At 36.3% G+C, this 17,240-nt stretch overlaps 1 protein-coding gene across 8 annotated transcripts in view; it reads right to left on the minus strand.

The window, feature by feature from the left end:
• Nucleotides 1-4,704, minus strand: part of LOC150105950 (uncharacterized) — a 54,967-nt gene extending 50,263 nt beyond the window's left edge. For 4 of the 8 annotated variants that reach the window (XM_090393719.1, XM_090393720.1, XM_090393712.1 and 1 more), the window contains exons 1-2: nucleotides 4,055-4,192; nucleotides 1,253-1,410 (exon numbers count right to left, since the gene is read on the minus strand). In XM_090393719.1, the coding sequence (XP_090249845.1) occupies nucleotides 1,253-1,408 (156 nt within the window). In that variant the 5' untranslated portion in view covers nucleotides 1,409-1,410; nucleotides 4,055-4,192. Of the gene's footprint in view, nucleotides 1-1,252; nucleotides 1,411-3,770; nucleotides 3,948-4,054; nucleotides 4,193-4,400; nucleotides 4,530-4,690 lie in introns of those variants that run through there. The other 4 variants (XM_090393715.1, XM_090393713.1, XM_090393717.1 and 1 more) reach the window with 4 other exon arrangements.
• Between the last annotated feature and the right edge of the window lie 12,536 nt (nucleotides 4,705-17,240).

Raw genomic sequence — 17,240 nt, forward strand, 5'->3', positions numbered from 1 at the left:
ACCTCCTACTAGCTTATACTTCTATCGTATCTTCTCTATTCTTCCTACCAACACAATTATGCAATTCAAAAACTTTCAGTTTACCTTATAGGAAAATTCCCTAGATCTATTAACATGTTAGTCACTCACCTCTGAATCCTCTCCATGACCACCTCATGTCCAAGAAATCCAAGCAATGAAATGCATAAATTATATCAAAGTCTTATTGAGCAGAATAATAACTTTCTTATCTGCACTTGTCAGCTGTTCTTCTACATCCAAGTGAGCCTTTGAACTATTTTGTCCACTTTTTTTTGCAATATATCCTTCAAATATGAACTTCAAATCTTTAACCATATTAATATCTTGTAGTGCAGTCCAACAATATAATCAATATCATTATTATTATTACGAGAGACCTCCAGGGAGTCAGGGACTCATCGAGGAAGGCCATATACTACATGCACCAGGTATCATACTTATTCTTAAATTCATTCACACTGCTTGCACTCACAACATCCAATGGCAATCCATTCTAGTCACACACCACCCTGTGATCTTGTAATATTGCAGTCAAATGCACCTAACCTTACACTTTGCCTAAAGTGGCAACCATTTTCCTTTCCTCACAATGTCAGCCTATTTAAATAATCTCTCAGAATCTCGATGTCACCTATATTTACTATTATCCTTCCCAGTTTAGCATCACATCATCAGCAAACTGGATATCCCCTCCCCCTTAATTTAATATTGTTAATGCACAAAATAAATAGTAGCAGTCCAGATACAGAATACTGTGGCACACACTGGTCACCTGTCTTCGTCTTGATTGCACTTCACCATATACTATTCTTTGATGCATATCTATTAACCATTCTATTCTTATCCATGTCACTAACTTCATATCTATTCCATTTTAATCCAATTTATATAACAGATTTCTATGTAGTATCCTCTCAGATACACATGAAAATCCACAAATATCATGCTATAGCTCTTTCCTTTATCTCATTCTGTTTATCTAATTCCTACTGTACAATAAATTGCATACAATTTATTGTACAGTAGGGTCTGGACACCACATAACCTTAAGACTCATCAAACTTCTTGTTGATGCCGCCACTGCTAGATCAGCAGTTGCATCAAACAAGAAGGAGAAAACAAGGAAAACATAGAGAAATTAGCAAGAGTATACATGAAAAATTACAGTACATACATGAAAAAATACAGTACTTTACTGCTTTGTTGAAAAGAAACATAACAAAATACATACCTCTATTTGTCTCATCTTCAGTCTTCCATGTGGAACCTTAAAGTAAGTATCCTCTTGATTTAATATGACACTATCTTCATTAGTGCAATTCCTCGCTTTCTGAATAAGAGCATTAATATCAGACAGTCTGGCCTTGATTTCAACATTTGAAGGCATGGCTAAATTAAAATGGGCAGAGGAATAAATATTTGTATATAGTAAATAAAATAATAAAACCTATTCTATGTTTTAAAAAAAAAATTAGATACTCCTATTCATTAACTATAATGAAATTTAAAATATATTCTAAGAAACTATTGAAATTAAAAGTTGTTAAAATTATTAGTTCCAAGGGATTGGAAATAGGGCAAAATAATTCCTCTGAAAAGACTGCAGCAGAAAATTATAGACCAATTAGTATCTCTGGAATGGTGGTAAAAGTACTGGAAAAGTTGGTCAACAAAGAGAATTCAATGGGTGGATAAGAATATGACCCTCTATGAGGGGCAACCTGGCTTGGTGAAGAGTTTGTCATGTCTTAGTAATATACTAACTTTTTATAATACAGTGACAGCTGAGTTGAATAAAGGAAATGGCTACACAATGATTCTGCTGGATTTTACAAAGACATTTGACAGAATACCACATGGAACTATGTTATGAAAATTAGAACAAATGAAGGTGGATATGACACTGGTTATGTGCTGTGGATAAGAGGATAGCTGCTGGACAGATATCAAAAAGTGGTATATGGAGGAGCAGAATCCAGGAGTAAGCAGATGACTGGTGGTGTGCTGCAAAGTTCTGTGAGAGGACCACTATATAGGAAATAATCTGAAAGTAAATATTCAGTTGTTTTTTGATGATGCAAAATTAGATGAAGTAATAGTTAATCAAAGTGACTTGGAGAGCTTGCAGGATAATTTAAAAAGGCTGTAAGTATGGGAAAAAGATAATGGGTATCAGTTTAATGTGGAGAAATGTAAAGTTATACATTTTGGGATAAATAAATTACAAGCTGTGTATCACACTGATGGAACTGTACTACAGAAAAGAGATGAAGTTTAGGGGTGGTAGATAGAGAGTTGAAATTTCGAGGACATATTGCTAAGGTTGTTCATAAGATTACTTGGGTATTGAGTAACGCTAACAAGTAGAAATAAGGAAGTTGTTCCTCTTCATAAGGATTGATATGTCAACATCTGGATTACTGTGTTTAGGTCTGGTCTCATGGATTTCTTGAGGAAGCTGTGGGGAAGATTCAGAGGAGAGCGACAGTGAGTGGTCTGTGGAATGTTCCCTATGAGGATACATTGAGGATGTGTTGATTGCAAAAGTTGGTTGATAGGAGAAAAAAGAGGGGATATGATAGAAACATTTAAGTTGCTTAAAGGGTTTTATAGGATTGATGCAGTAGAAATGTTTCAGCACTTGGCTAGAGGGGTCATCCTTGGAAGTCGAATAAAGGTGTGGTTAGTAGGACTGTGAGAACTAGATTTTTTTATGTGGAGAGTGGTGGATGAATGGAATGAGTTGCCACTATCAGTTGTGAGTGCTTTGTCTGTTAATGGGTTCAAGAAGAGGTATGATAGATTGTGTAGATGGTTTGGGTCTCTGAACTCCATGGAGATGCCCATATAATAATAATTATTATTATTATGTATATTTTGCAGAATAACATTAAAATCTATTAGTACTGATCTGCCCGCATCCCCCCCCCTTTTTTTTTGTTTGTTAAGCATATACATAACAGGACCAACTAGATGGACAGATTTTGAGAAATCTGTATTTAGTCTTTACTGATACAATTTTTTTTTAAAAGTAATCAAGCCATTTGAATTTTTATTTTGATAAAAACTGATAAACCAGAAAACAAAAATTTTTCTTCATTTGACTTAAATTAGCCAGTATAAATCATTTTAGAACGACATGAACTTTTTTTTTTCTGATTTTTAGATGAATATTTCCTTAATTATAAATTAGGTACAAGACTCACTGTGGTAAATTCACTTTAGCTCCTACACCTTACTCTAAATTTATTCACTCACTGAATTCAAATCCTTTTCAGTAATGCATTGCATAGTCACCAGATTTTCATGAGGATGAAGATTTATTGGAATATTGGAATTGGTCCAGAGAAGATTGACTAGAATGGTTTTCAATCTGTGGAATATGAAAACAGTTTGAAGAGGTGCCATTTGCAGACCCTTGTAAAAGGAGGAGGAGGGGTGATGATTGAGACATATCAACTAATAAGGGGGTTGTCATGAGGTTGGTGCGTAAGAGATTTCTAATAGAATGGAGGGAGACAGGGATGGAACAAGAAAACATCCCTAGAAACAGTATGAGATGAGCAAGGGATGAAAGTAGGTTCTTTGCATGGAGAGTGGTCAGTAAGTGGAATGGATTTTGATAGAGTAGAAAAGTCCTCTGGTAAATTAATTCCTATACTGAATTATTTATTGAGAAGAGAGAAAAAAAGAAAGAAAAGACAGAGAGTATGTGAATAAAAAAATCTAGTAAATGAAAAACGACATACAGTATTTCTAATAACCCAAATATTACTGATATGTATTTACTAAGGAGTAGAAGCATGCCCAATAGGAGGGAACAGAATGCCGATCTAACTCCCTGCTTGAGAATGATGCTTAAAGATTAGTACGCAGAAATGAACAGCGTATACCAAATTATGAATCGTATTAACGATTTTGGTTGACATCATACTGATAGATAATAACAGGGGGAAAAAGTTAATAAAAAACACACTATCTCCTCCATCATATGGAGAAAATGTATATAAACAAACAAATTCCTATTCCTAACCTGGATTTATTTATGTTATTTTGATTTTTTTGAAGAAACAAAAGTACTTAACATTTAAAAAAAAAAAGTATCACTTGTATTTCAATAAACAGGTTAAATCACGTGACGTATCATATGCGCTGCTAATAAATGACCTCAACAGAACCAGCCTAAGCGTGACTTGACGAGTAATGCGGTACTGCCAATCGCTAATTGTTTTTGGTTAAAATTCCTTAAATACTGGTTAAGAGGAAGAAGGTAATTTGAAAACAAAAATTCACTTCTAAGATTATTCAGAGAGCATTTTTTTTTTTATAATTTGTTACAACCAATATAGTTAAAATCCCATATACGCTTTCCATATTACCAATTAATTGAGCACTTCAGACGTTTCTCAGCATTCGAATATTGTACCTGAAATCTTAACTACTAATCTTGTATCCCTCGAGAGAGATTAATTGGTTTAACTTTAATGCAAATTAACAAAAATGAATTTCTATATTTGATTTTTACGATTTGACCTCGTAATTTGCACATACAGCAACTAGTATTAATTTCTTTGTCTATATAATAATCATGCCCGTTGTTAGGGTATATGCCTTGGCCATATAAATAAATAAAATGGGGTATTTATAACTGAGATACAAGTTTGCGTACTCCAAACTTGCTGCTTCTAGGCATTGCCTTCCTTGCTTAGTGGGTTGCAAAGGCCCTGATAATAATAGAAAAACACATTGTTAACAAGAAAAGGTAAGCAATTCCCTCTTTCTCTTCGGGAAAAGAAAAGAAGAGTTAAAAGGAGAAAAATGAGAGTGAAATAAATAGCTGCATTGCTTTTATGCTTGGTAGTATCAAAATACATAAACAGATTACGAGGAACGAATATGCAAATTGTCAATAAACTTCGATAACAGGAAGATTATATTTTGAACTTTAATGATAATAAAGAAAGAATGAAGGTATTACCTATGTATTAGGAAAGTGTGAGTGTATGCAGGGAGAAAATTAAATGAAAGATGTGATCGAAATTAGCAAAAATCTGAATCTTTTGAAAAAGGCTATTAGGAGTGATGTCAAAATGAAACAGAACTGAATCAATAGCGGTATATTGCAGATGTAAGAGTGATATGTAAACCAGTAAAACAGCGATGAGTGAGAAGAATAACAACATATTGAAAATGTATTTTTAAAAAAACGGAGAGAGAGAGAGAGAGAGATGACTGAGATAAGCAGGAATAAAATTCTGGAATGAATATCCCTATGACCATACACCCTCCACTGACCAAGTCTCCCTAATGTCTATAACTTTTGTCTGCTTTAAACTAACCAAAGACAAAAACAAAACATTTTCTCCTTATTCCTGATTCTTCCCGCATTGGTATATATAAACTCAATGATCATTCAGACCTCGACCATCCTTATACTTTCGAATGACTGTCCCACTCAATTTAAGAACCTGAAGAGCTGCGTTTGGTATCATTTGATTATTCTCCTAACCACTCCAAGGATGTCTGCACACACTTTCATTCCATAAAGATTCTAGTTTCCCTGACTATGTACTTCGAAATTCGCACTGAATAAGAGCTTCTCAATATACCTAACTCCAAATTCATTCAAATACAATTCCTTAGCTTTATACACGTCCTTTCAATCATCAAACTCGTTCCACAGATCGACGAACAGCACACCATACCTATGCATTGCCTCATTTGCAATCATGGTTCATTTGAATCATTATGATACTGGCAAGATGACAAACAACTTGCCTTTATCGTAGCATCTCAGAGACTCACAATGACAACAGATAAATATTCACTTCTCCCAACCCCTTCTTTCATATATTATTCTATCATATCATACTTCTCACTTGCCGATAAATTTATCTTTCTCACTTATATTTTTCACGATATATTTGTCTTTCCATCTCTGCATCCTATAGATACTAATATCCTTAATCTATTCCACAGAGAAATATGATCCTCTCATACTCTCCTCAAATCATTGTCTCCATACAGACTCCTTCCTTCCATTCTGTATAATTCTGTCATGCTCTGCTTGCTCTTCCAACACCTCTTCCTTCTTTCACTTCTATGAAGTACCATGCTTCAGGCATTTTTATTTCAGCTGTTCCATCTCGCGGTTTGTTCGATAAATCACTCCACGTAAACAAGGAATTTTTTTCATTATATCACACAATCATACCTGGCTTCCACCGCTTTACTTTCAACAACCGACATTCTCACTTGCATTTTTTCGACTTTTATATGTCAACTGCCAGTTGTAATACTTCTCGCCTCTCCATACTTCTGGTTTCTCACTTTCAAAAACATTTCTTCCAAAACACACGCTCACCAGTCTCGCTCTTGTTCCCCAAATCTTTTGCCATTTACAAAGAACATCTCACAGACTGAAACAAAATCTGAAATATTTCATTCGCTTGCTATTGTTCTACTTCGCATCAGCTCCATAAACAACAATATATAATACAAGTGATAACTTTCCCTACACTAATAACTGCCCAAGAAATTATTGGAAACAAGCAACTAATCATAAACAAATGTAAGCCATTAAATACGAATCCTATGTCACTAATTATTTTCAAAGAAAGACTGACCTTTCAACTCCAAATAATCTGAGATTGTCTCGGTCATTTTCCTCTAGATCCTCTCTGTCACTTTCTCATTCCTAAGGGACCCAGGCAATCAGGCCTGCTGTTTACAACATTCCAGATGTAGCTTTGTTTCAATCTTCAGTCTAGTACATGGCGTGTATTCTTTTCATTCCAAAGTGAAAAGTGCTATTTTATGCAGCAGATTACCCTGCACTTTGCCAATTTGAACATAGAGTACTTCCAGTTCTATTTCTAGTCTATTTAAATCATCTTGAAGGACCTTAAGATATCATCTTCAATAACTGTTACTCTATTCGGTTTTGTAGTATCTTGGGTTCGAATGAAATCACAACATCAGAGGATTTCAAAGGCCCTTTTAACTGAAACTTAGGTGTTCTACAGAAATGGCAGGGAATTTTTCGGAAAACGTGGGGTTTGGTCCAGGAAAAATAAAGGAAAACTGGTCTGAGAACATACATAATTTATGCAAAATTTATTTAATGGATGGTGGGAGGCAGTGACGTAACGAGGGTATGAAGTGCCTGTGGCAAGTGTCTAACTTGCGCCTCCCATCCCTAATCCAAAAATGACAAAAATGTTATATGTTCTGCGCCTCAAACTTAGTTGCGCCCGTGGCGGGAGCTTCGTTCGCCACGCCCTCGTTACGGCAATGGTGAGCAGTGGATAAAGTTGATAGCTCAGTCAGAGGGAATAACTTATCTTCCCATAACGATTTACTCAATCAGATGAAGGTGGCTAAAATAGCAGTAATCATAAAAATCTATTATGAAGAGTCCCAGATCCACAGTGAGTAATGCTAATCAAATATAAATGTTATCAGGGTGTTTTTTATAAAAATTACTAAATAAGTACCAAATAAATAAGTACTTGAAGAGAATATAATCAAATAATCTTCATAAGAGCAGGGGACAGTAGGGAGTTATCCTAATTAATGGTAGAATAAGAAGGTAGACTCTCTCTCCTCCAGTAAGAAATACGAGCAAATATAAATTATCGTTTGGGTAAGAAAAAAGTGCCCCACTATATGGGGCACTTTTTTTCTCCTGTATTTTATGTCCTATTTTTATTTTCTCCTGTATTTTTTTTATGTCCTGTAAATTCATATTTAATCAGTATTATGATACATAAAGCGTTTTCCAGGATTGATCCAGGGGAAATATTATAGCACTCGGCTGGAGGGGCCAGAACAGGGATCATCCCTGGAAGTCGAATAAAGGTGTGGTTGGTCAGTAATTGTGTCAGGACTAGATTTTTGCTTGGAGAGTTGTGAATGAGTAGAATGGATTGCCAGAGTCAGTTGTGAGTGCTTTGTCTGTTAATGGGTTCAAGAAAAAGTATGATAGATTGTGTGGATGGTTTGGATCTCCTGCGATGAGTTTTCGGACTCCATTCAGGTGCCCGTAGAATAATAATAATGTACATAGAAAGTGATCAACAGAAAGTGCATTCGAGTTGCGTTTAAATTATCTTCAGCTTCAGTACTGAGAAAACTCTGAGCTTACACCATGTCTTTATGAAACTATGTATTAATAGTAGTTAGGCTGAATGCAGAGTAGTAATTCAGCCTCTTCTTCTTCCTATCATGGAATATAGGCCATGTGGCCTGTTCAGGTCTCATGCCATCTCTTTCTTGGTCTTCCGATTCTTCTTTTTCCACTTATTTTGTATCTGTATAATATTTTTGGTAGTCTGCTGTTGTCCATTCCATTTAAATGTTCTAGCCATTTTTGTTTATACTGTCTTATGTAGTAATTAATTGGTTTGATTTTTAGGGATTGTAAGATTTCTTCATTTGTTTTGTGGTCCCACTTGGTATTCCAGCTGTTTTTCTGAGGAACTTCATTTCTGCTGTTTGAATTCGTTTTTCATCTTTCCTTTTCATGGTCCATGTTTCGCTTCCGTATAGTAGAGTTGGTTTTGACAAGACATTATATAGTCTGATTCTAGTGTGTTTTTGTACCAGGGATGGCTTAAATATACTATTTATTATGCCATTTACTTTGACAAAGTTTGATATTTTAGTGTCAATGTCTTTTTCTTCTTTGTATGATAGATCACATCCCAAGTATCTGAAAGTGTTTACTTGTTCTAGTATTTTATTATCTATCACTATTTTACTTCTTATTGGGTTTTCTCATTTGAATGCCATTATTTTTGTTTTTTCTTTGGATATTGTCATATTATATTGCTTTGAGATATCATTTAATGATTTTAATGATCTTTGTAAGTCATCTTCTGATGTAGCTAATACTATTTGATCATCTGCAAATAGTAGTGTATCTATCTTCATTTGCGGGGTCATTTGTATACCAAAATGGGTTATGCTGTTTCAAGATTGTGAATATTTCATTTATATATATATTGAAAAGCAGAGGTGAGAGGATACATCCTTGTCGTACTCCTCTTGATATATCTTTCCATTCTGAGGTGTGTTCTAATTTAACTGCTATTTTATTTCCTGTATATATTTCTTGAATAGATTGTAAAAGTTGGTTTGGTATGTTTAAATTGGTTAATATTTTAAACAATTTTTGTCGACTAATTTTGTCAAACGCTTTTTCATAATCAATAAACGCCACATGTGTTTCTTTTTGAAATTCTCTTCTCTTTTCTATTAATAATTTTAAAGTAAAAATTGGATCTATGCAGGACGGCCTTTTCGGAAGCCATTTTGTTCTTCTAGTAATTTGTTTTCTACAATGCTGCTTAGTTTCTCTTTTAATATTCCTGCATATATTTTATATGCTGTATTCAGCAGGCTAATTCCCCTATAATTATTGCAATTGTCTTTATTTCCTTTTTTATAGATTGGGATGACCAGTGCTTTTTTCCAAGACTTAGGGGTTTTTCCAGACATCCAAACCATATTAAAAATTTCAAAAGTCTTTCATTAAATTTTTCACCTCCATTTTTGTATAGTTCTATATTTATATTGTCTTCTCCTGACGTTCTCCTATTTTTCATCTTCTTTATTATATTTTTCAGTTCTAACATTGTGATATTTTCTATTAAGTCATTCTTTTATTATTATTATTTGACACCTCCAGGGAGTCCAAAGACTCATCGAGGGAGAGTGTGCCAACAGCATCGAACGATTGTCCCCTTCTAACTACTAACCGCGCTCAAACTTACTTAACTGAGCCATTAGTAGCAGAGGCTCTACCAATCGACCAACCTTTGCCGGCGATTAAGTAATTCTTTGTCTTATAAAATTTTAATTCATTGTTCTCATCTGTCCAGAGATTTTGGAAATAGGTCACCGATTTTTCTAAATCTATTGTTTGTATTTTTATCTTTTCTTTTATTTCTTTATTCATGTATTTTATTACTTTATAGGTTTTGGGTTGTGGCTTAAATAAATCCTTTTCTAGTTCTGTTACGAAATTGTTCCATCTTTCTCTATGTTTTTTCCTTACTTCTCGTTTTGCAATTGCACTATTTCTTTTATACTCTATTTCTGCTTCTATTGTTTTGGAATTTATCCATTTCTGGTAACTGTCCTTTTTGGTTTTTATTATATTTTCTATTTCTTTGTTCCAGTCTCGTAGTCCTCTTTTTCTAATCCATTTGTGCTTTATTCCTAAGGTTTCTGTTGCTGCTTTTGTGAGAATTTGTTTCAAATTTTCCCATTCATCTTCTATGTCCCTTGATTCCTGAGTGGTTTCTGTTTTTAAGTTTGTGCATTTTTGATATTGTAGTCTAACTTGAGGATCCTGTAATGAAGAAATTTTGTAGCTTGGCTGGTAAGAATTTTCAATTCTATGTGTTTTTAGCCACTTTGGTTTAAAACGAATTTTTGCTGATACCATATAATGATCAGAGTTTAATTCAAAGCCTCGATATGCTCTTACGTCTAAAATTAACTCTACTAATTTAAAATTTGTGATAACATAGTCAATTACTGATTTGTATCCTCTGGCTGTATTAATTTAAATCTTATCATTTAGATTAGGATGGATAGATGGGTAGTTCCATTACCTAAATGGCTTCTTTTTTTTCCACTTTTACTACCAAACTTAAAAGATTGTAAAACCGTACATCAAGGGAATAAACTAACAACTCGATTAAGAATGATTAAATTCTTTTTTGAGAGCTACTATTTTGTCTACTGAGCAAGACAATAAACTAAGAACATAGAAGAACTGAAGCTTTCGAAAAAATGTGAATGTATAGAAGTGTACTGCAGAATTGATGGGTACAAAATATGACAAATGAAGAAATTTTGGGAATGAAGAGTACTAAAATGGAAGTAAGAAAGAACACATAGAAAAGAAAAACATCACATATAGCATATCGTTCATCGAAATATCATGAAAATATATATTATGGGACATGAAAGTCTTCAAAATGTTTTAGAGGGATTAATTAAAAGGACAACTGGGAGGGAAGGAAGATAATTACGCATGGTTCAAAAGCTTGTACTGCCTAAAAACTATATGGAGACTAAGAAACCATATATCATCAATGCAGCCAAACTGGCTGTATTGATCTCAATTCTGTACCTTCTTCTTCTCCTTCCTCAAAAATACAAGTTCTATTTTTCAGCCTCCTCTTTCAACTTTTCCTCTTCCAAAAAAGCGCCTTAAAATTAATAATATATGTATAGATTATATAAAAAAATCCGGGATTTTCCAAATTAATTCTCCCACATTGCCTCAACCTCCCATTTTTTCCAAAAACCCCCTCTCCTTTTAACAGCCTAACAGCAGAAGTATGCACATCGCAAAAAGAAGACAACCAACAACATCCAAAAAAAAAAGGAATGGGCGAATTTTCTTTCTCTATCATTCTGCATGTATTTGTCTCTAAAATACATCTGTAATGCGCTTAGAGTTCTTGAGTAAAAAGCCAATGACATTAAAAAGGGCACTCCTAAACGAAAGAAGGTAAAATAGCAGTAAAATTAATAGTTTTTTAGATTAGTAACATGGGAATTTTTCCAGAAATAATGCCTACAATTATTCCATATTTGAATTGTAATTTTTCTCTGTTAAATAAGCTTTCACTCTTGCATTTCTTTTCTTTTCTTATTTTATTTTATCTTTTTTTTCTCTTTTTTTTTTTGTATGATGGCAACAAAGATGAAACGTCATGCAACGTTTCTAAAAGAGTTGGTTGCTCTACGGCTCTACTAGGTGGGAAAAACACTATCTAAGAGATCCCTCCAAAGAATAGAAGTGGATGGAGTGAAGGAAGATGATGGGAAGTTTGCTCAGCATGTATAGAATTGGACAGTTATCAATATTGGCAATGGCTTCTTTAGTTCTTTCATGGATGGGAGAAAGTCAAGATATGCCAGTGGCGAATTCAGAGGAGCAATGCCCATGAAAATACACAGAAAAAAAGACAAACTACAGTGTGCCTGTGGAAAAATGACTGAAGGGTGTGTGTGTAACCTATTAAGTGGATTACCTTCTTCTCTATATTATCAAGAATTCTTAGGGAGGTGTTGGGTGCACCACTCCAAAAGTGGGAACAATATTTCAAGGATAGTTGGATCTGGGACTTATAGAGTGTTAGTTCAGGAAAAGAGAGGCAATGTTTTGAATGGAAAAGAACACTTAGCATAGGGCTAAATGGCCTCGCCTACTCCCCGTATACGGGAAGAAGGCGTTAGTTGATTTTTTTTTTTTTTTTGATTTTGAAGAACACTTAGCTTTTTAGAGACTGAGGAGGATATGCATTTAATATGTATTTGACAGGATAAACTATTAGTAGCAGTCTTGATACCTAGATCGCATATCAAGATCTTATCCAGATCAAATCTAGCGATCCGTTTCTTCTAGTCGTCGACTAGATTCGAACTTGTAACCGCCCTTCTTCAGCGGCTTAGCACTATGGATACAAGCGTTTTATCCTCAAGGCTCCACCTGTTAGTGCTACTACTACCACTTTTGTTATTATTATTATTCACTTGAATACTTATAATTAATTATAATAGGCATCGTTAATTAATAATTAACGATGCCTATAGTGTGGAAATGAGATTTGCATCCATTGAGCTAGGCCACCCGAAAAACGACTGTTATAAGTTCGAGTTTAGTCACTTACGAGAGAAGAATTGATTAAAACCATTCTTTTGATCTGGAATGGTAGGATTTTGTTCCAGACACTCATCTCATGTTTTAACTACATATCTCAAAATATCAATCCCAAAACTATTGCTATTGTCCTCACAGCTAAGAATACGATTGCTGTGGTTAGGGCTGTGAGATAGCGACAATTATTACTATTACTATTATTACTATTATTACGGGCAACTCCAGGGAGTCATTGGACTCATCGAGGGAGGCCCCAAATCATATTCATCACAACTATTTGACATTCATACAGTATCTATCATACCTCGCCTTAAACTCATTCACTGTCACAGCATCCACCACAGACTCAGGGAGCGCATTCCACTCATTCACTACTCTAAAAGTAAAGAACCCAGCTCTAACACCTTTACTAACCACACTTTTGCCCAGTTTCCATGGATGTCCCCTAGTCCTCCCACAACCAGCCCTGTTCTCAAAAATATCTTCTGAATTAATTTTATAGAAACCCTTCAGTAATTTGAATGTCTCAATCATATCTCCCCTCCTCCGCCTATCAACCAATTTTTGCAACCCACAAATCCTCAACCTGTTCTCATACGGTTCATTCCACAGACCTGCTATCATCTTGGTCACTCGCCTCTGGATCCTCTCCACCTCCTCCCCATGAAGAAGAAACCTAGGTGACCAAATCTGAGCACAGTAGTCTAGATGGGGTCTTATCAAGACTCGATACAGAGGAACAATAACCTGCTTGTCTCTGCTTGTCATCGTATTCTTCAGCAACCAAGTGATTTGATGAGCTGTTTTGGTCACTTTTGCAATGTGTCTCCTAAATTTCAATTCCTTATCTACCAACACTCCTAAATCTCGTGCCTCATCAATTTCCTGGAGCACGGTTCCACCAATGCAGTAAACTGCTGCCAATCTTTTCACCCCAAAATGCATAACCTTACATTTTGCCACATTAAACTGACATCCATTCTCCTTAGCCCAGACCTCCAATCTATCCAAATCATCCTGCAAAATTTTGACGTCATCTGCATTCACTATTGCCCTACCCAACTTCGCATCATCCGCAAACAAATGAACTGTTCCTCTCAGATCATTTCCTATATCATTTATGAACAAATTAAACAGCAGTGGTCCAAGAACAGATCCTTGTGGCACACCACTAGTCACAGGCCGTATTGTGGACTCTACTCCCGAGTAAACCACTCTCTGATATCTCTCCGTCAACCACCCTCCTATCCATCTCACCAACCCTATGTCCATTCCCATATGCTGCAATTTACTGATTAGAATTCCATGTGGAATCCTGTCAAAGGCCTTGGCAAGGTCCAGTAGAATCACCGTAAACCCATTACCCTTATCCAGTTCAGCCGTCACTGTGTTATAATACGTGAGCAAGTTACTGAGGTATGACCTACCCTTCACAAATCCATGCTGTCCCCGATACAGTATCCCATTTTCTTCTATCCAATCTTGTATTTTCCTCTTGACTATTTTCTCTAAGACCTTGACAATGATTCCTGATATGCTAATCGGTCGGTAATTTACTACAGCAGTCTTGGAACCACCTTTATGCAGTGGAACTATTTTCCCCTCTTTCCACCCGCTCGGGACTAACCCAGACCCGAGACTCAAATTAAACAAAATGGTCAAGGGTACTGACAATTCATTAGCTGCTTCTCGTACAACACGAGCTGGTATACCATCCAATCCCACAGATGTATTGACATTGAGGTTATGCAATAGACTACTCACCTCCACTTCATTAACCACAATTCCCGTATAATCTACTGGTTTATTCGTTTCTGCAATGTCACCACCTGGATGATATACTTTTGCAAAGTGCTCACTCAGTAACTCAACTATCTCAACTGATTCAGTTACCTCCCTACCATCGGCATTCTTTAAAATCATTCTGCCATGTACATTTTTCCTTTTACTTGCTACATATCTAAAAAATTGTTTAGGATTCTCTTTAGCCTGCATGGCCAATGTTCTTTCGTAATCCTTTTTTGCTTTTCTTACCACACTCGTCACCCTTCTGGCCTGTGCTTCATACCGTTCATGTGCCTGCCGGTCACCCTTCTCCTTAAATTCCCTCCATAGTTGTTTCTTTTTTTGCAACTCAAGCTTAATGGTGTTATTCATCCATTTAACCCCTACTTGATTTATTATTCGGACTCTAGGTATACAGTCAGCCATTGCTTCATGCAAGCACTTCTTAACTACCTCCCATGCACTATCAACTTCTAGTCCTTGCAGTTGTACATGCCATGGCACTGAACCAAAAACTCCTAAGCTTGTCATACTTTCCAGCCCGATAATTCCACATGTACCCTGTCTTAATTGAAAATTCTACACCTTTAGCCACCTCCCAAGTTAAGACCCTATGATCACTCTCACCGATTGGTGGCAATGTGGTCATATTTGTTACAGCCAAATCCTCAGATGTAATTACTAGGTCAAGCACTCTCTGACCCCTAGTATTTTCCATTACATGCTGTCGCAGATAGTTATCCCTTAATAACCGCATAAAATCCAGTTCCTTCCTCCCGTGTGTCCTCTCCTCACTCCAATCAATGCGACCATAGTTGAAATCTCCCATAATAATCACCCTCCTTCCACCCATTTCTATTTGCTTGTGCATACTGTCACCACCATCTTTTCCATCACCTGGTCTATAGCAGCACCCAATTGTATATTTAGTTCTGCTAGCCACAATCTCACACCAAAAATATCTACCTAAAAACACACAAGCAATTAACACTATCTACCAATAATTGTCCGGGTTATTTGAAGTTATGGAACGTTCTGATAATAAAATAAATACCGGTGTACAGATAGTAAGAAGCAATATTTCATCGTATCAGTTGACTATAGTTTGTAATCGACCAACCTTTGCCAGCAAAAGTTGATCGATTGGTAGAACCTGCTACCAATGGCTCACGAAAAAAAGTTAAGCAAGTTAGAGTGTGATTAGTAGTTGGAAGGGTACAATCATTCCATGCTGTTGACAGACTCTCCCTGGAGGTGTCACATAATAATAATAATACACTATTAATAAATAATGTATTATTATTAATAAAAAATAAAGTATGGCAACACGACATAAACTCAGTTGCCTGGAGAGATATTATCATGTGCTGTCATATTGGTGGCATGTCCATGCGTGCAATTGTCGCTCAACTGGAACATCTAAAATCAACGAATTGGTGATGTGATCAACAAACAGAGACTGTCTGGATTCACTAATGCTGGAAAACACCGAGAGTGGCCGCCAAAAATGACTCACAGCGACAGGAGCGTTAAAACGGGTGACACGCAAAAACCGGCTATAGTTTGCATAGACCATCCGTCGTTGAGTTCCAATGCGCCAGTAACACCATCATTAGCACTAATACTGTACGAAAGGAACTCTATTTACGGGATTTCGGAGGAAGAGCAGCAGCACGCAAGCTGAACATCACAACAACCGACAACGGAGCTCGTCTAGCCTGGTGCAAAGAGCGTATGAACTGGACAATTACTCTGAAGCAATAAATTAAGGTTCACCTATTTCTAAACTGATGGCAGCATGTGAGTGTGGAGGGCAGCCTGATGAACACATGTCACCACAGTGTGTTGTACCCACAGTAAAGTTTGGTGGTAGAGGAGTAATAGTTTTGGGTGCATTCAGCTGGTTTGGAGTGTGCCCACTGGTAGTTGTCCAGTGATCCATGAAGGCAGCTCAGTACCTTGATATTCTGGATAATTCGGCGCTAGCCCTGTATTGTGCAGAGTCCTGCCCTCAATCCCCCCCGTCCCCATCAAACACATGCAGGAAGAATTGGAGCGGCGATTGAGGTCCAGACGAGCACATCCTCGATCTGTCTCTTAACTCATTTTTGCTTTGATGGAGGCATGGAGGTAATTTCTACCTAATGCCTGCCGCACATTGGTGGAAAACCTCACTCAATGAGTGTTCAATTAATAGAGTCGCAATCAAAGATTATAAGATACATCTAACATAATCATTACATCTTTGATTGGTAGATGTATCCAGAGTTTATAGGTAACACTCAGGTGATTTTTTTTTTCATAATTTTGCCATACGTTCATAGGTGCCTTTAATATATGGTATAAGATTGCTTAAGGTTTCATCTTGTCTGAGTTGCTTTATAGGAGAAAAAAAATTAGTTATCACCTATTTGTTCTGCGTAGGGAGAAGACGTGATCATTTTAGCCCTATCATTATTTTTGGAGACTGAGTGGGCAGTTCAGTCTCCACTGGTAGTCAATTAGAGATAGCTGGGCCAAGGCTATCACTAATTAATCGGTACGCAGTGAAGGAGACGGCTAACAAGTGTCGCCATCTCGTGGTCCCTAACCCTTGCACAATATTTTTAATGTCTGAAAATAGTGTGGGTTGGACAGTCTGTTTTCTTGAGTTCACTGAACGAAAAACCCGAGTTTCAGGGAGAAAAAAACCCGCTTGCCCGTGCCCGAGTTGGCGACCAGATTTGAACCCAAGTTATTCTTCTTAGTC

Source organism: Typopeltis vanoorti, chromosome 6, assembly GCF_054136105.1.
Source record: "Typopeltis vanoorti isolate ZY-2024b chromosome 6, IOZ_Tvanoo_1.0, whole genome shotgun sequence".
NCBI classification, from domain to species: Eukaryota; Metazoa; Arthropoda; class Arachnida; order Uropygi; family Thelyphonidae; genus Typopeltis; species Typopeltis vanoorti.